This window comes from Pteropus medius, unplaced genomic scaffold (genome assembly GCF_902729225.1).
Source record: "Pteropus medius unplaced genomic scaffold, Ma_sr-lr_union100, whole genome shotgun sequence".
In the NCBI taxonomy this organism is placed as follows: domain Eukaryota; kingdom Metazoa; phylum Chordata; class Mammalia; order Chiroptera; family Pteropodidae; genus Pteropus; species Pteropus medius.
The window spans coordinates 4,983,039-4,999,596 of record NW_024344240.1 but is presented as its reverse complement, the minus strand read 5'-3'; the positions used below and the strand labels follow the sequence as shown (position 1 = coordinate 4,999,596).

The window sequence follows — 16,558 nt, the reverse complement described above, 5'->3', positions numbered from 1 at the left end:
TTGTAAATTAGCTATTTGACATGTTAGGTGAATACATGCTCTCTTAATATCCCTAATTATAACCAAAGATGTTAAGAAGGTCTTTAACCAGTTACTTTGGAATGCGGGTACATTCTCTGCCAGCAGCAACAGGCAAAGAGAGTTGTTCCCAGGGCTCCAAGAGAGGAATGCTACATTATGTTGTGTATCAAGTAGAAAAACTCCCTATGGATTTATATTAGAAGATTGATAAGTGTTTCATTTTAGTGATTTAGTTGGGGGGGTGGGGGTGGGGATAGTCAAGCTCAGAAAGCATGAATAAGTCCCATGAATGTTTAACTATTAACACAAGTTTTCTGTACAGTAACATACTTAGGTATGATTAACTTCTTAAGATTTCGTTCTTAGTTCTCTAGAGGATTTGGGAAAGCACATTCTACAAAGAAACTTTAGTTTCTGCTCATTAAATGTGAAAAATTATGGAGCATTTAAAATTGTCTATTTCTGTGGTTAATATGGAAGTATTCTACTTTGTTTTTTTAATTAAAAAATAAGCTAATATTTAATGGGATGAACTCCATAAGCATTCTTGTTTTGGGGAGAATGTTTTCAAATATATTGGTTGGCAAAAATAAGATAACTGAAACATCTTGACTTCTAAAAAAATTTTTCATCTTTACTGCTAATTCTACTTGCCCATCTTTTTAGTTTTTGAAAAGTTAAGAAGTGCTCATTTCAAGTGCTATTGAGAGATGATGGGTAGTAAAGAAGTCAGTTTTGCTTCATTGCAAAGGACCTTAGAGCCTAAAGCAGATAGTGATTCTTAGGGACACAGAGGCATTTAATGAACTGGGAACCGGGTTTGGGAAAACCCTATAAGTAATGCCCACCGGCCGTGATCAGAGGCACTTCCCACCAATCGGGAGGCCTCTGGAGGAGTCCACGCGTGGGAAATGTCGGCCTCTTTCATCTCCCAGACCCCGGCCTCTGCCTGCTGCGCGCGGGGCGGGCGCGGGCTCGGACGCCAGAGCCCCGCGGTCCGTTCCCCGGACCGGGACGCGCCTCCCGGAACGGCCCGGGCGCCCTGGCCGGCGGTCGGCAGGCGGAGGCGGAGGCGGGGGCGCCGCGGGGCTTCTCGGTTGCTACAGCCGTGATGTCACTCGCCCATCCTAACCCGCGGTTGGTTGTTCTGTGTTTCAGCTCTGCCTGCAGTTGAACACAAAGACCTGGAGGAGACTCCCACATCCTTCGGGGAGAAGAAAGGAGGCGGCGAAGCAGATTAAAGGAACTTGTGGCTTGTGGCCTTTTTGTACCCGGGCTGCCTGCAAGGGGGAAAGTGAATTAAAGCCACAGTGGCGGTTAATGAGCTGTGAGATGAGGCGCTGCTGCTGCTGACACTCAGGTTCCAGGGTCCGTCCGCTGCCCTTTGTGCTTCGTGTACATGTGTCTATTCAGCGCATCCGGAGGCGCCCAGAAGAGAATCCAACACGGCCGCCGGGGAGAGACCACCCACCATGCCCACGGAGACCCTACAGACAGGTAGCATGGTGAAACCGGTCAGCCCCGCCGGCACCTTCACCTCGGCGGTGCCCCTGCGCATCCTCAACAAAGGGCCCGACTACTTTCGCAGGCAGGCCGAGCCCAACCCCAAAAGACTCAGCGCCGTGGAGAGGCTGGAAGCCGATAAGGCCAAGTATGTCAAGAGTCAGGAGGTCATCAACGCCAAGCAGGAGCCCGTGAAGCCGGCCGTGCTGGCCAAGCCCCCGGTGTGCCCCGGCGCCAAGCGCGCGCTGGGCAGCCCCACGCTCAAGGTGTTCGGGCCGCACGCCAAGACCGAGAGCGGCGTGCAGAGGGAGACCCTGAAGCTCGAGATCCTGAAGAACATCATCAACAGCTCGGAAGGCTCCAGCACAGGCTCGGGTCACAAGCACAGCTCCCGAAACTGGCCACAGCACAGGCCGGACGCCACTGACCTGCACCGGCACTCCTTCGCCGAGTCCCTGAAGGTCTACCCGACGCAGGGCCGCGGCAGCCCGCAGGAGAGCGGCTCCCACGTGGGCAGGAGGCTGCTGGAGCAGACGGCCGAGTCCTTCCTGCACGTCTCCCACAGCTCCTCGGACATCCGCAAAGTGACCAGTGTGAAGCCCTTAAAAGCGATCCCCTGCAGTAGCTCCGCCCCTCCCCTGCCTCCCAAACCCAAGGTCGCAGCCATCGCCACCATGAAGTCCCCCGAAGCCGACCCTGTGGAACCTGCTTGTGGAGTCAGCCGAAGACCCTCCCTCCAGCGGTCAAAGTCAGACTTGAGTGACAGGTATTTCCGAGTGGACGCAGACGTGGAGCGGTTCTTCAACTACTGCGGACTGGACCCGGAAGAGCTGGAAAACCTTGGAATGGAAAACTTTGCAAGGGCTAATTCTGACATAATATCCCTCAATTTCCGCAGCGCAAGCATGATCAGCTCGGACTGTGAACAGTCTCAGGACAGTAACAGTGACCTTAGAAATGATGACAGTGCCAATGACCGGGTGCCATATGGCATTTCTGCGATCGAAAGAAATGCTAGGATCATCAAGTGGTTATATAGCATCAAACAAGCTAGAGAGTCACAGAAGGTCTCCCACGTGTAAGAGAACGTGCGTGCAAAGGAGGGAGGGGTGGGTCTCTGTCTGTGCATCCGCAGTTGTGAAGGTTGTGAGGTCTCCTTGAAGTGTTGTGAGCTTCTCTACTCTCTTTGTGTTGCTTGTTGTGCAATGTTTTCAAGTTGCATGCCTGTCAACATGGGGACTGACCTGGCTTCCACGTCAACCATCGCTGCAGAGCCTGGCTGAACACACGTCATCTGCCAAAAGTTTCAGGCCAGAATCTGATTAGGGCTTTGATCTTAAGCAAAACTGTTTACAGGAAAACGGTATACAACTTCTTCAATATTTATGTGGTTCTTGTGTTTTTATACCCCGCGCTATTGTGTCTTAATTAAAAGTTTTATCGACTGGCTTTTAAGTTAAGAGTAGAATCTTTTTGAAATAAAAAGCCAATTTGCCTACGTGTGAGACCGAAATAATGGGAAAATAAATGGGAACTGCTACCAAACAGAGGGACTGATCTAAGATAGAAGCAGGCTGGGTTTCTAAGGAAGAAAGTGGTGAGCCTGATTTGAATCAGTTACATATTGAAATCCTCTTGCCACTTACTAAAGTGATTGTTGGGGCGACAGTGCTAGTTTCTGTGTCCTAGTCAGTGTGTAAATGGTGGTGGTCCTGTGTAATACCCCAAGAAAAGACAATCAGATACAATGAAGGTGATGAAATCTAGGAGGTTGAATGGGGTTTTGTCGATATTTTTCTGAGGGTTGATTCAGAAATTTCTACTACTAAATATTTTGTCCGGAATGGCCACCCAAGAGCTGTTACTCGATGTCTTAAAATGTTGGAGTTTGATTTTGGGGTCAAGAACTAATTCCACGCTGATTCTCTTCCCTCCCTCCAACCCTCCCTCTGTTGTTGTTGTATTTGGGAGAGCAGAGTGGGGCTTGTGCAGGTTCGAGCTATCTGAAGACATGAACACAAATGGAAATACCAGCCATATCAATATAGAGCCTCCTATTCAGAAGTGAACACCTTCAGTAACTGAACCATGTCTGAGCAGTGTGACTGTGTTGTCTTGCATATGTTATTCTCTCGAGCTGCGGACCTTTGTCACAGCTCTAGGAAACTGTAGAAACACGACACTATGTAGCTTCCCCCTCCCCCATGGTCTCTAGTGCTACATATCAACTTATTCCCCTTTTCCCCAATAACCTGTCTTCCAGTTAGCTGTCAACCAGCTGACGGCTGTGGCGTGGTAGCAGAGAGACACACACGCAGTGGTCTGCTTCATTGCTCGTAGTCATGCTCTGAAGTTCAGGGGCACCACCTTAAACTTCATCAGCTACTAGGAAACTTTTTATGGTGTAAATGCTGTAAGACTTTGTACATACTTCAGTTGTTATGAAATCTTGAAGAAAAAAAGAAAAAGTTACACTAATAAATAGCTCTGGTGCAGGCACTAATGGTGGTGGTTTCTCTTTGTACTTTCCTTTGTTCCCTCCACGAAAGTTTCACTTTGGACGGTGAGCCAGAAGCAGATTTTTGATAGTCTTGAAGAAACATTATTTCATTAAGTTATTTTAACCATATCACAATTGTTGGAACAGCAGTGTGTAGCTATTGCAATGTGCTTTTGCTAAAATAGTTGCCTCGAGGTTCTTAAAATATGCTGCCTTTTCTTTACTTAGTTCACACTTCTGTTTTTATCTTTTCTTAAACATTAGAATTTATCACATCTTCCGCTAGACTCTTCAGTTGTAAATATTTATGAGTTCTTACAGTGGAGACATACCTTGGAAAACTATAGCCTTGTTCTCATTTGTACAAGCCCAGTTTCATTAACTTACACGTATTCATACATTTGTCCACTCATTCATTCATTATTCTTTCAACAGGTCATTCACTGTGGCCTCATAGTAGGTATGGGCTGTTGTGGCCAACGACACAGTCTCTGCATCAAGGAATTGAGATTTTCACTTTTCTTTTAGGAGAAATATCATTACTCTTAGTGGAAACGTCTCATTTCCTATTAGGACTTTGAATGTTCAACGAGTATTTAAAGAATCAAGTTATTTGAAGATTAACATTTCTTTGAAAGTTCCATATAATATGTAAATGTTAAAAATCATTATTTAAAAAGTGATTTTCAGAAACAAATGATATGATGCCCAGCTATTACTGTTCATAAACATTTTCCTTCTGAAAATCAAATTTGATTCCTTGACTCTTTCTACTGGTTTTGAATTCTTTCTGGTTCTCTGATTAATTTCCAGTTCAACTAGAACTCTACTTCCCAGAAGAAACAGTTTGAAATGCAGCTATGAACAGTGATGATACAACGCATTCAAGACAATAGGATTAAAATAAATGTACACACACACACACACGCACACACACACACACATGTTTTCTTCCTTCACAATTGGGATAGAAATGCGGCCATCAAAATACTCATGGCTTAGCATTATATATCCATCTCTCTCTAGGGCTATTGAAGTACCAAAAATAGATATTCTTTTTCTAAGGAAGCCAGTTTGTTGGGGAGATGAGCACTTTTTCGCTAATTTAATATCACTGTGTATGACAATTTAGTCATAGATTCTATTGAATCTTCCAACGTTTCAAAACCACATTTAATCTATGCCAACAGCGCTATAAATCATCTCCCTGTAACTCAGTCTAATATTCTGTGGCCTTATTTGTACAATAGACAAATGTGAGGCTTTGGTTCCTTTTATGGAAGAAGGAACTCATTTCTTTTTGTTCTTGACACTAGAGTTCCTATAAAGGACGAATTCAAATGCTTAATACTAAATCCTAAGAGTGAGACATTTCCTAATTGTGAAGTCCTTTTAGCAAAATGCTCATTCTGTTAGTACATCGAAGTGTCTCATGTGTCTTGTGTATGTGTGTGTTGATAATGTTGGTATGAATATAGGGTTGTCATATAGGTTCAGCACACTTTTTTCTCAAACCACACAACGCAAAGTGAATCATGATTGCACTTAGATGGCCCTGGAAACCGGTAGTTTCTTTCTGAAAAACACCAAATTTTAAGACAGTCCTCTCGTATTTACCCCCGCTGCCATTGTCTTAGTTCAAACTCTCTTCTTTTACCCGATCTGTTTTTCTTAGAATTCCTAACTGAAAGTCCTCCTCCCCCTCAGCCAGTTTCTACCCATCCCATTTCATGCCGAAGATATTATAATCAACTGTGATCATGTCACTCCTCTATGTAAAAGCATCCTCCAGCTTGAAGATATCGCTGATACGACCAATCCTAACTTCTTAACAAAGAATGTCGGGCATTTACCTTTTAGGCCTCATCTTCTCTGTCTCCTTCAGTCATCCATTCTAGGCCCCAGGCTCCAACCAAAGGATGTTCCTACTGGAGACTTCTTAACCACTGCACTAGTGATTTATTGCATATAACAAATTTCCTCAAAACTCAGCAACTTAAAACAATTAATATTTATTATCTCTCAGAATCTGTGGGCCAGGAATCCTGGAGCGGCTGAGCTAGATGGTTCTGACTCAGGGTATCTCATTAGGCTGCAGGCAAGATGTCAGCCAGGGCTGTATCATCTGAAGGCTTGACTGGGGCCGGAGAATCTAATTCCAAGATGGCTCACATGGTATCGGCAAGAGTCCTTACAACATGGCATCTGGCTTCCCCTAGACAGAGTGACCTGAGAGAGAAGACAAGGAGGAAGCCACGAAGCCATTTGTGATCCAGCATCCTAAGTCACACACACCCATCACATCAGGTTCATTAGAAGCATGTCACCAAATCAGCCCACAGTCATGGAGAACAAAGTCAGGCCTCCTCAACTTCATAAGGAAGAGATATCAAAGAATTTATGGACATGTTTTAAAATCACTACTGGTGAGGTTCAGAAGCTTTCCATTGTGTGAGGAATGCTTTCTTCTCCCTCCTTGATCTTGCATGATCTTCAGACTCTTGCTCTTTCAAGACTCAACAAAACTATCAACCAGTGAGAATTTTTTTTTGAGATTCTATGTTGCCTTTTCCCACTAGATGTTAATTTTTGTCATGGCCATGGGCCCGGCCTTTGCTATCCTAAATGGTGCCTTTGTGTGAATTTTTAAATGGTGTACCTTCCTCAAAACATTTTATTTTCTGCCAGAAAAGAAAAAAAACTGTCCTAATAAATTTATAAATCTTAGAAAATTATAACGTCAGTGATAGCCATAGAGTTGAGTAACACACACAGCAGCCTAGAGTATTTAGTTGGTACTTAATAAGTGTTGACTGTATTTTTCTTTAACCTATCACATTTAAGTCCTATGCTAGTTACACTGTAAATGTCATCACAATGAACCCAAGATGATAGTTATTATCCCATTTTAGAAGTTAAGAACCTCAATTCCATGGAGATTAAGCCCCTTTAAACAAGATCCCAGAGGAAGTCAGTGACGGAACGGGACTTTAACTTAACTCTGCAATTCCAGCTCCGCCCTGTGTGCAACCCAGCTCAAGATCAGGGGAGGCAGAGTGTGTTGCGCTTCAAAACAGAAGCGCCCATAAATTCATCTTCATCATTTTCTCTGCTGCCTATGTATAAACATATCTCAAACGGTCAGAATTTCAGCAGTTTCACTCTTACCTAAACAAATCCAATTTAGAAAAAGACTTCAGCTGTTCCATTAGGAGTAAAATACAGCCCATTGAGTTCAAAGAGACAAGGCAGTTAGAATTGCATTCTTTCAGTTTTTAAAAGTGCTGTTTTGAAGCCACATCCTGTCTATTGTGAGCAAGGACTTTTAGAAGGGCAAACAGTAGAGAAAAATGGCCATAATTCAACCACCAGGAAACATATTTTGACGATTTGGTGAATCATCATTCTGTTCTCCCATCCTTGAGGATTTTCATGGTGTGTTCTGACAAGAAGCTACACTGAGGAAAGCATAAAAACGTTAAGGGTGCTCCAGAGAAACTGAGTAGATTCCTAACTCAAAAAAAAAACAACCAGTCTCACCATTATTTTGAAAATGTTGAACCCGATTCATCCCCTTAGCCCTATATGGTGACAGAGTTCTCTCAGCTTCTAGAGCGCTGTCCCTAAGCTGTGCTATGGATGACCACAGTTTCAGTGGCTGTGTGTTCAGCTCTGAACAGGTCACCTATGAAGGTTTCTCTCGTGCATTCAGCCCAAGCCTCCTCACTTTGGCAGAACCCCTGCAGAAGGAAAAGCCAGATGCGCATGGGCCTCAGCAGCCTTTAGGTACCCCTTCCTCCAATAACTGAGATCCTTCTGCTTAAAAGTTGCCCCCATTCCCTCATCTGTAAAATGGGAAGAAAGCCACTTGCTGTGTGTATTCCATTGGCCTAAGGGCCTTGTGAGAGCACCGAGAGCTATTTTTGAGGCGTTCGGTTGAGGCATGAGGATATGAAAATTCAGAGAAATCTGGGTTCATATCGTCATGGCAGGTAGGACAGCAGGCAAGGTCTGATGGGGGCCAAACATTTCAGTAAGTGACATTTTACATACTAGCTGCTCATGAGAGTTTTAGTTGGAAAAAGAGATGAAGTCTATAAAAGGGTTCTTATTTGAATGGAAGGAGTCTCCAGAAACTTTCCAGGTTGTCAGGAGGTGACAGAATTGAATGTGGCCAGGTATGCACCAATGTACAAAGCTGGGAGAGCAATAATGATAATGATACACTCTTTTACTCACTGGGCATTTTATTCATTCACAGTCATGAAGCAACTACGCTATGTCTTAAATATGATGCTAAGCCCTTTGTCACATTATCTCATTTTATTTTCATAAGAATCTTAAAAGTAAACTAGAATCCATTTGTCCATGAGGGATCTGAAGATAAAGCAACTTCTCAAAGGCACACGTCTAATAGGAAAAAGCAAAATGCAAAGTCACATCAATAAGCATATCTTCAGACTCATTCCATCATGACATTTTAGTATCCAGTGTGGTGGGAGCCATTTTTTGCTCCTTGCAGTAAGTTGTATGGCAGAACACATCTCAGAAGCTTAAAACACTATTGTGTGTACTAGTTTCTAATTCTTCTATACAGTTAGTGACTCAAAACTATTTATCATATTTGATCACATCAGGACCAAAGCTTCTGTGTTCTGAGAAGGACATTGGTGATCACCTGTCCCTCTCCATCTTATTTTACAGAGGAGAATACGATGCAAAGAAATGAGGTGATGGGACTCAGCCATGCAGTAGAGCAGGTTGACTGGCAGGTGGGACTGGAGCAGAGGGGATGGTGCACCATGGTCCTAAGGCCAGAGACTACCAGCTGTGGCACTAGGTACCGCTAACCGTCTACCCCGTGAAGTGGGAGCAACTTCATCAACATATGCTCTGTTATTGCTATACAGTGCTCCTTGTCTCAAAAAAAATGATCAGATATTAAAATAAACTTCAATTAGGAGATTTTCTGTTAATATACATTAACCATTTTTCAATTAACCATAGCAGATATAAAATAACAAATATTAAGAAATTTCTCTAAAGAAGTTTTCGGCAATTTTGGAAATGATTTCCACTGTTTTATTATGATTTTAGTGCCTCCGCAGTCTATAGGTGCCCAGTGCTCCTCAAAAGCTTAGGGACCATTTTCTTTGGCCTGATTCTTCTGCCCCCTGGGTCCTCTGGAGCGGACATTGCCACTAGTTACAATATCCATTTCCCTCTCCTTCCAGACTCACAAGAGGATTGCATTTCCACATCCCTTAGCAATAGATGTGGCCAATGAACCAAGAATGGAAGCGACACATTTAACAGCTGGGAGGAGGCACAGAGCCCGTCCCAGGTTCTTCATAGTCTCCTCGCCCTACATGGCAGCCACCAAGGTTCCAGAGGGTGGAGCTGCCATTAGGATCCTGACTGAGGACAATGAGGAACTGAGCCCTTGGCCCCAACCCAGAATGGATATGTAAGCCCCAGGGCATGAACTCCGTCCTTGTAAGCCACTGAAAGTTTGGGGGTTGCTTCTTACTACAGCACAACCTAAGCCATCCTGACCATTGCCTCAGTTGAAAAGCAACCTATAAGATATAGAAGCAAATACATAAAAAATATCATTCCAGCGGGACACAGGATCTAATGGCCATTTTTTACACATTTTGTCTCAAAGTGCACCCCCAAAACGCTATATTTGAATTTCTTGAGGTTCTCAGTACAAAGCAAATTCCTGAGCTCTGCTGAAGACCTCCTGAGTCAGAATCTTAGGCAGAGGGCACAGGGGTCTGCCTTTTTAACAAGCACCCTCCAAAAAATTCTTAGATATGTTAAAATTCCAGAGTCTCTACTCTCACAGATAATTAATGAGCTTTCAGTGTTACTAACTGGAAATCAGGTGAGAATGCTACACTTACCAGATATTTAAAAGTACTTTTAATTCATTTTAGAATTATAATTACGAGTGCAAGCTTTTCGGAGTTTTATTTTCAGAAACAAAAAGCACATTCAAGACTACCTGCCGTCTACAGCCATGCCACCCTGAACATGTTCGATCTCATCTGATCTCGGAATCTAAGCTGGGTTGGGCCTGGTTACAACTTGGATGGGAGACCACCTAGGAATACCAGATACTGTAAACAAACAAACAAACGAACAAACAAACAAACAAAACTGCCTGTCAACGATGACAGACTGGACGGAGTGGAACCACTGCAATCTGTCTATCCTCAGCACCCCAACTTGCCCCAGCCTGCGAGGTCTTTCATCTGAACCATGACCGTGGCCTCTGAGTGGCTGCCTACTCTCTTCTCACTGCCCCCATTCCCACAAAGCAACCAAAAGTGATTTTTGAAGAAAGGACATACACAGTGCCATAGAGTCCAGGATGGTGCTACTCTTCCTTAATAGACCATTTCCCCCTTGACAGCGTACCTTCACATTGCTAACTTCTCATCTTAGATTCTTAGTTTCACTTCAGTTGTCAGTTAGTTCCTCAGAGGACAGTTCCTGCCACTCTATGTAAACTAGATTCCTTGTGTTAATCTCTGTCCCTGCTTATTTTCTTCCTGGCACTTAGCACAATCTGAAATTCTCTTATTCATGAAGTTATTGTGTGTCTTGGGCACTCTCATGCCCCCTTTACCTAGTTCACTGTCTGGCACAGGGGTGGTGAGTAAAATGTATCTTTGGAATGAATGAATGAACCCAAACCAAGCTCCTCATCTAATCCCACCTCATAGCTGCAGAATCCCGTATCAGCTGGTCCTGGTCCCCATCCCGTCCCCATCAGTGGTACCATTATTCTGCAAATGAGAACTGGGGTTGGCATCTTTCTCTATTATTTGTTCTTGGAAAATGAAAACAAAACAAAGAAAACAAAAACCAGCATGTTTAAGGAAATGAGGGTCTACGGTATAGACCTTCCTGTATAAAGGGATTTTATGAGCAAGTATTTCTCACTTGCTGTTCATCTACCTTAAAAGGAAGGACAAGTCTCCTATTTACGAGGTACTATAGCCCAAAGCAGTAAAGCTCTGCTGTGTGTGTGTGTGTGTGTGTGTGTGTGTGTGTGTGTGTGTGTGTGTGTTATAGGGAGGGAGGATCCAAATCTGAAAACATGATTTTTATCTTGAATCCCTCATATTTGTCCCAAAGGTCAAGGAGTAGCCAAAATACGAAAGCTTCCCCTTTATGTGAAAATACATTCTCAAGGTAGCACTACTGCGTATTAACCACTGAAGCACCCTCCTGGCAAATCTGGTTCAGAAACACCTCCCATTTTAGCCTTTCAATGCACATACCGACCTCTCAACCAGGGGTTCACCATCCTATTCTCTGAAAATTCTGCTAACTGGGGAAGAAAAAGAAAAGGCAAGCCATGCATGAATGCAGTTATTCCCTCAACTGAATTAAACTGCGGTGGCTCATAATTGATAACATATGGAAGTTCGACTCAAGGGGGAAACGCGGGAGGGAGAACTCTCATTATACCAGCTCTGAAAATGCTTAGGTTAGCATGTTTTGCCTTCAAGAGTGTAAATAACTTTGGAGCTTTCGAGGATTTCTAGGCATACTTAATCTTTTCCTGTTATTCCCCTGCACACACTTTTCTTCCTTCCTTTCTTTCTTTCTTTTTAAATAATAGATGGTGAACAGCAGCCAGGTGAGTTATTTCTGTGCGTCACAAGCTCAGCTTCTAGCAGACAGGCGCTCCCAAGGTTTCGGTCACATCACTTTCCTCCAACCGATTCTAGACCATTTTAAGGACTTGAGCTACTGAGTATTTTATATGGAAGACGGTGAAACATTTATTGAGTAACTTCACGGGCCTGTGGTGATTTCACTAAAGGCTTTTTCTATTTTCTCCCAATAAATTCACAGCTGCATATGGTTCGGGAATGTGGGGCTTATGACTGTGGCTTCAGGAAAATGACTCCACTTGGTCTGCACAAAGGCTTGGTGTGTTTTGTCCATGTTTCAGATTTCTCAGAGCATCTCAGTGTACAAGCATCTGATATAAAACTAACCCACTCCCCTAAGACCCTTTGCTGTGAGTTCATGGATTTGCATCCATCTGCCGAGAATTCTTTGGTTTAAGGAATCTGTGAATTGAGATCCGGACATCATTTCGGGTTCCCAAGATTTTCTTCCCAGCATTTAATTCACCACCTGATGCCTTTTAAATCCAGTTTAATAGCTGAAAAGTTTTTGTGTGTGTGTGCTTTCTGTCTTAAATGATTACGTGTTCATGTGCATGCACATGTTAGATTTCTTAAAGAATTTATTCCAGACCAACGTGCTGGGAGTCAAATTACACTACGGTTATTTTTAAAATTAAAATCCTGATGATTTAGGGGGTCATTGGAGGGTTTCGAAATGCCGTACAGACCAGCAGACAGGCTGATTTCAAGCTGAAAAGGAAACACGAAGCATCTTCCTTTCTTTAGCATTTATTTGCTCCTAATCGTCTTTTCCTGGTGATTGAGTTGCTTTTTTGTACATTCAAGTTTAGAGGAAAAGAAAAAAAATGGAGAGCAAACATTTTGCGTAGTGACAGAACACAGCTAATGTCGTGACATCCTTCTGCTCCACTTTCCTCTTTCTGTCCCTTTACATGTGCCCGCCAGAAGGTTGCCTCGCTGAAGACAACCTTCCCTCTACTGTGTCACCGCTGCCTGGTTAACTGTCTGCTATGTACTGGGCGCAGGTGCTCAATATTTGTTGAGTGAATGTGGGGTAGAGAGAACCCAGGGTCACTTCAAGGGAGAGCCCAGAAAGACTTGGTGAAGCGGCTTCCTATCAGATGTGTCCTGTCCCTTCCCAGGGCTCCCAAGCACATGGTCTTCTCCATCTGTTTCCCTTCCACAAGTCACATCTCTGTTCCAGGCACTGTACTAGACCTGTGAGCGCCCCAGAAAGAAGGCCCACTCACAAGGAGCTTCGGTCTCCTTGTGAGACGAACGATAAATGAGTCTAATAAGTCAGATATATAGAATGTCAGAGGGTGACACATGCTTAGGAATAAGGAATAGAACAGGGATGAGTGATAGGTGTCATTTGAGTAAAGATAGAAGGAAGTGAGGAACTTTGCAGATACCTGGGAAAAGCAATCAGGCTACAGACACATCAAACGAGCCATAGGGGCCAGTAGGGCAGAAGAAGAACAAGGAGGATAAGGCAGGGCCCGTCAGCTGTTTAGTAATAAGTGTAAGGGAAAAAATGCCACTTAGGGGAAACTCCAGGTTAAACAAACTTAAGCCCGTTTTCTGGGATCTCCTTCGGAGCCATTAATCTCCAAAGATATCTGAGTCAGGAACCACTTTTGGGGGAATTGGTTCTTTACAGATTATAGAAATGAGCTGAAAGGCCAGGAGAGTGGGTGGCAGTGGAGGCTGACTCGTGGCCCAACCTCATCATCTGCTGTGTCCCTAGAGCATCTTAACCAAGCCCACCACATTCAACTATCCAAGAAGACATCCAAGCTAAAGTGAACCGCTGTGTCCGATGCCAGAAGGAACATTATAAAAACAGTATGTTTTCCTTATACATATTATTCATTTAATTATCACCAATTGCCACTATTCGGTAATTACCAATTACCACTGTTAGCTAGTCCTGGTTTATTTTAATTAATAACATTTATGTAATAACAGAAAAGTAAATGATATACAATAATAAATAACTTCAAATAAACACCTATTTTCATATCTTTATAATAAAGTAATAATACATGTATATAATTTTATATATATAAATATCTGTATAGCGAGTCTGTATATACATACACAGCATATATACACTATACATACATATGCGATATATTCATATATAACATAATGCGCTCACTATATATACTCATATATAATATACAAACAAGTACCGTATTTTCATGTGTATATGAAAATCTGGCCACTCTACCTGAGCTCAGGGCTCAGTGTTCAGTGGTGAGTCGGAGAAAGTGTTACCCTCCAGCCCCACTTGGGGAACAAAGACAACAGAAACCAACAAAAAATGGGGACCGGCAAACACTTGAAGCATGGAGTGTCCTCGGGCCAGAAAAACCTGGAACCCAGACTGGAGCCAAACATAGAAGCTAAGACCTTTCTGAGAACTTGAAACTCCAGTCTCTGGCAGCCAGGCCAGTGGCCACGTCTGCTCCTGGAAAGCGCCGGGCCCCTCCTGTTCCCCACTCCTGCCAGAAACGCAACAGAGAGGGTGAAACCTGCTTGGGGATTTGAGGGTGCCACTCCAGGCTCCCTCTCTTCCTGTTTGATCCTTCAGCACCTCACTCAGATTGGCTGAGCCTCGGTTTCATCATTGTGAAATGGAGACACTTTTGCCACCTCCGAAGGGAGTAATCCTTTTGCGAAGGTTAACTTTGCGGACTCAGTAGCTCACAGTGGAGCCTATCTCTCCTCTCCTTGCTCTATTTTCATTGCATAAACGGCAGAGCGTATTGTCACCAGAGAGAGGGCTGAGCGTTAGGAAATGATTAGCCATGAGAAAACATCTTTCGTTCATTTAAATAAAAATTGCCACTGTAGGCCTGGCATGTCCTGGGTTTTGGGAACACAAAGAGAAGAACACAGGTTAGTTGGGGAGAGGACACAAGGCCAAAGACATGCAGCTGCCTGGAGCTCCTTGCTCTCCCCCAGTTCCAGCTCAAATCCTCTGAAACCCAAACCAAACTACCTCCTCTCCACATCTTTGCGTTCCTGCCACAACCCACACCCCACATCCCACGCCCAGTCATCCCAGCACAAAGCAACCTCTGTTTGCATGTGATTATGACAATTATTCATTGTAGAAAACATTTGGTAATAAATCATATATGGCCCAATGTCATGTCTTCTATTTTTTAATTGTTGTTTAAATTGTTCTTTAAATCTCACATTAGTCTATTTAACTTTTCCTGCTGAGAAGGCAATGGAAAAACCCACCCATCTAGAGGTTCACACTGAGGCTTCATCTGGGAAAACCCGCTGTGCGTACACGCTGGCCGCCGGGCATCGGGGCATAAACTCTAACTCCAATTCACTTTGTAAGACTTTCTGGGTTTTGTTTATTTATAAAACTAACTGTGGTTCCCAAAATCGTTTGGGTTCAAATGGGGTGTAGAGACGTGTAGACATGTGCATTTAATTAAAAACCTAGATCGACAACCCATGCTGTGAATTGAACATTGCTATTTTTTTTTTTCATTGTGAACGCCTGCAGTCGATATCATTGAAAGCAATTAGGTTTTCCATTGTGCCGCCTTGTTACTATCATAGGAATTGTAGTGAACCTGGGGGAGGGGAGATCAAAGAAAGGGAGAGAAGTTTCCTAAGTGCTGTATACTGTTGTGAACTTACTGAAATAAAGCTTTTTGTAGAACTCATTATTTATTATAACTTTCTATGGGCTAGAAATTAGGCTACACACTGTACCTGGTAGATAAGTATATATATCAGCTCGAAGTAATTCAGGGCTCAGTTGTGCAGAACTGTGTTATGGCGCTGAACTTGAAATAGAGTCAGTTTGCTGGAAAACAGACCCAGAGCGGCACCTCAGTGAAAACCACCGTATTTGCAGAACTCATCTGAGATCCTTCACGTGTCCATCGTGCTCCGCCGGAAGAAAGGCTGAGGAGCTGGAAGAAGGTCAAACAGGATTAGAGGACGGTGTTCTAGATGCTACTGGAAAGCAAACACTTTGAAAGACTTAGAAGTGTTAAACTGATAGGATTTTCTATGTGAATGCTATTATACAGATATTTGTGCCTGCACATATGTGTGTGTGAGCATGTGGGTGTGGGCGGATCCACACTTTTATTAGAGATGTTGTGCTCTATAATTTAGGGATTTGAAAGGGTCAGTCGAGGGGACAGGACTCTGCAGTGTGGTTTTGGTTTGCTGCTTCTTACTCCATCTGAGAAGATATTTTAAGCACATTGATCTCATTTCCACCCTGAGACCTTGTAGATAAAATGGATGTTCCTGCTGATAATATGCAAGGCTGGAATACACACTGCTTAGCAGCCGGTGGCAAATGCAAAGACACCCTCACCAGGACCATTTCCTACACACCAGCTGGTCACACACCAGCAAAACCAATGGCCCTTTCTCCCCAAAGACCATGATGGACAGCACAGCTCATTAAAACTCCACCAACTCCATCCTCTGCATAAGGTGGCATTTCTTTTAAATGACAGCAGTTTGTCATTTGGTAGAGGAGGATGTATTCCTAAGGATGCATAGCTAATGATAGGACACAGGTGCTTTCCACATGACAGAGGAGAAAGTTTCAGGGACATGCACCCAAGAAATTTAGAAGCAGGAATGGGTGAGGGAGGCAAGCCAAGGACATTTCCAGAACAGTCTCACCAGTTCGACTCACGACCCTAGCCTAGATTTGTCATCATTGTTTTGTAAGTTCTCAGAGTGTGTTAGCCTCTAACAACTCTTCTTCTCTTTCAAAATGAATACCTAAATATTTGGTCAAGCAATGCCACTGATTAGGTCTGCTTGGTCCGGTGTGACAACAGTGAGTGGCCTCTCT

At 43.5% G+C, this 16,558-nt stretch overlaps 1 protein-coding gene and 1 pseudogene across 17 annotated transcripts in view; both read left to right on the top strand.

Annotated features, from left to right (window-relative positions):
* The window catches only part of FAM110B (family with sequence similarity 110 member B), a 188,907-nt gene that overhangs the window by 132,834 nt on the left and 39,515 nt on the right, over positions 1–16,558 (top strand). For 15 of the 17 annotated variants that reach the window (XM_039868890.1, XM_039868898.1, XM_039868903.1 and 12 more), the window contains one exon: positions 1,180–4,027. The exons of the other annotated variants lie outside the window; for them this stretch is intronic. In XM_039868890.1, the coding sequence (XP_039724824.1) occupies positions 1,494–2,606 (1,113 nt within the window). In that variant the 5' untranslated portion in view covers positions 1,180–1,493 and the 3' untranslated portion in view covers positions 2,607–4,027. Of the gene's footprint in view, positions 1–1,179; positions 4,028–16,558 lie in introns of those variants that run through there. 17 annotated transcript variants of the gene reach the window in all.
* LOC120607577 (uncharacterized) lies at positions 10,040–10,158 on the top strand (annotated as a pseudogene).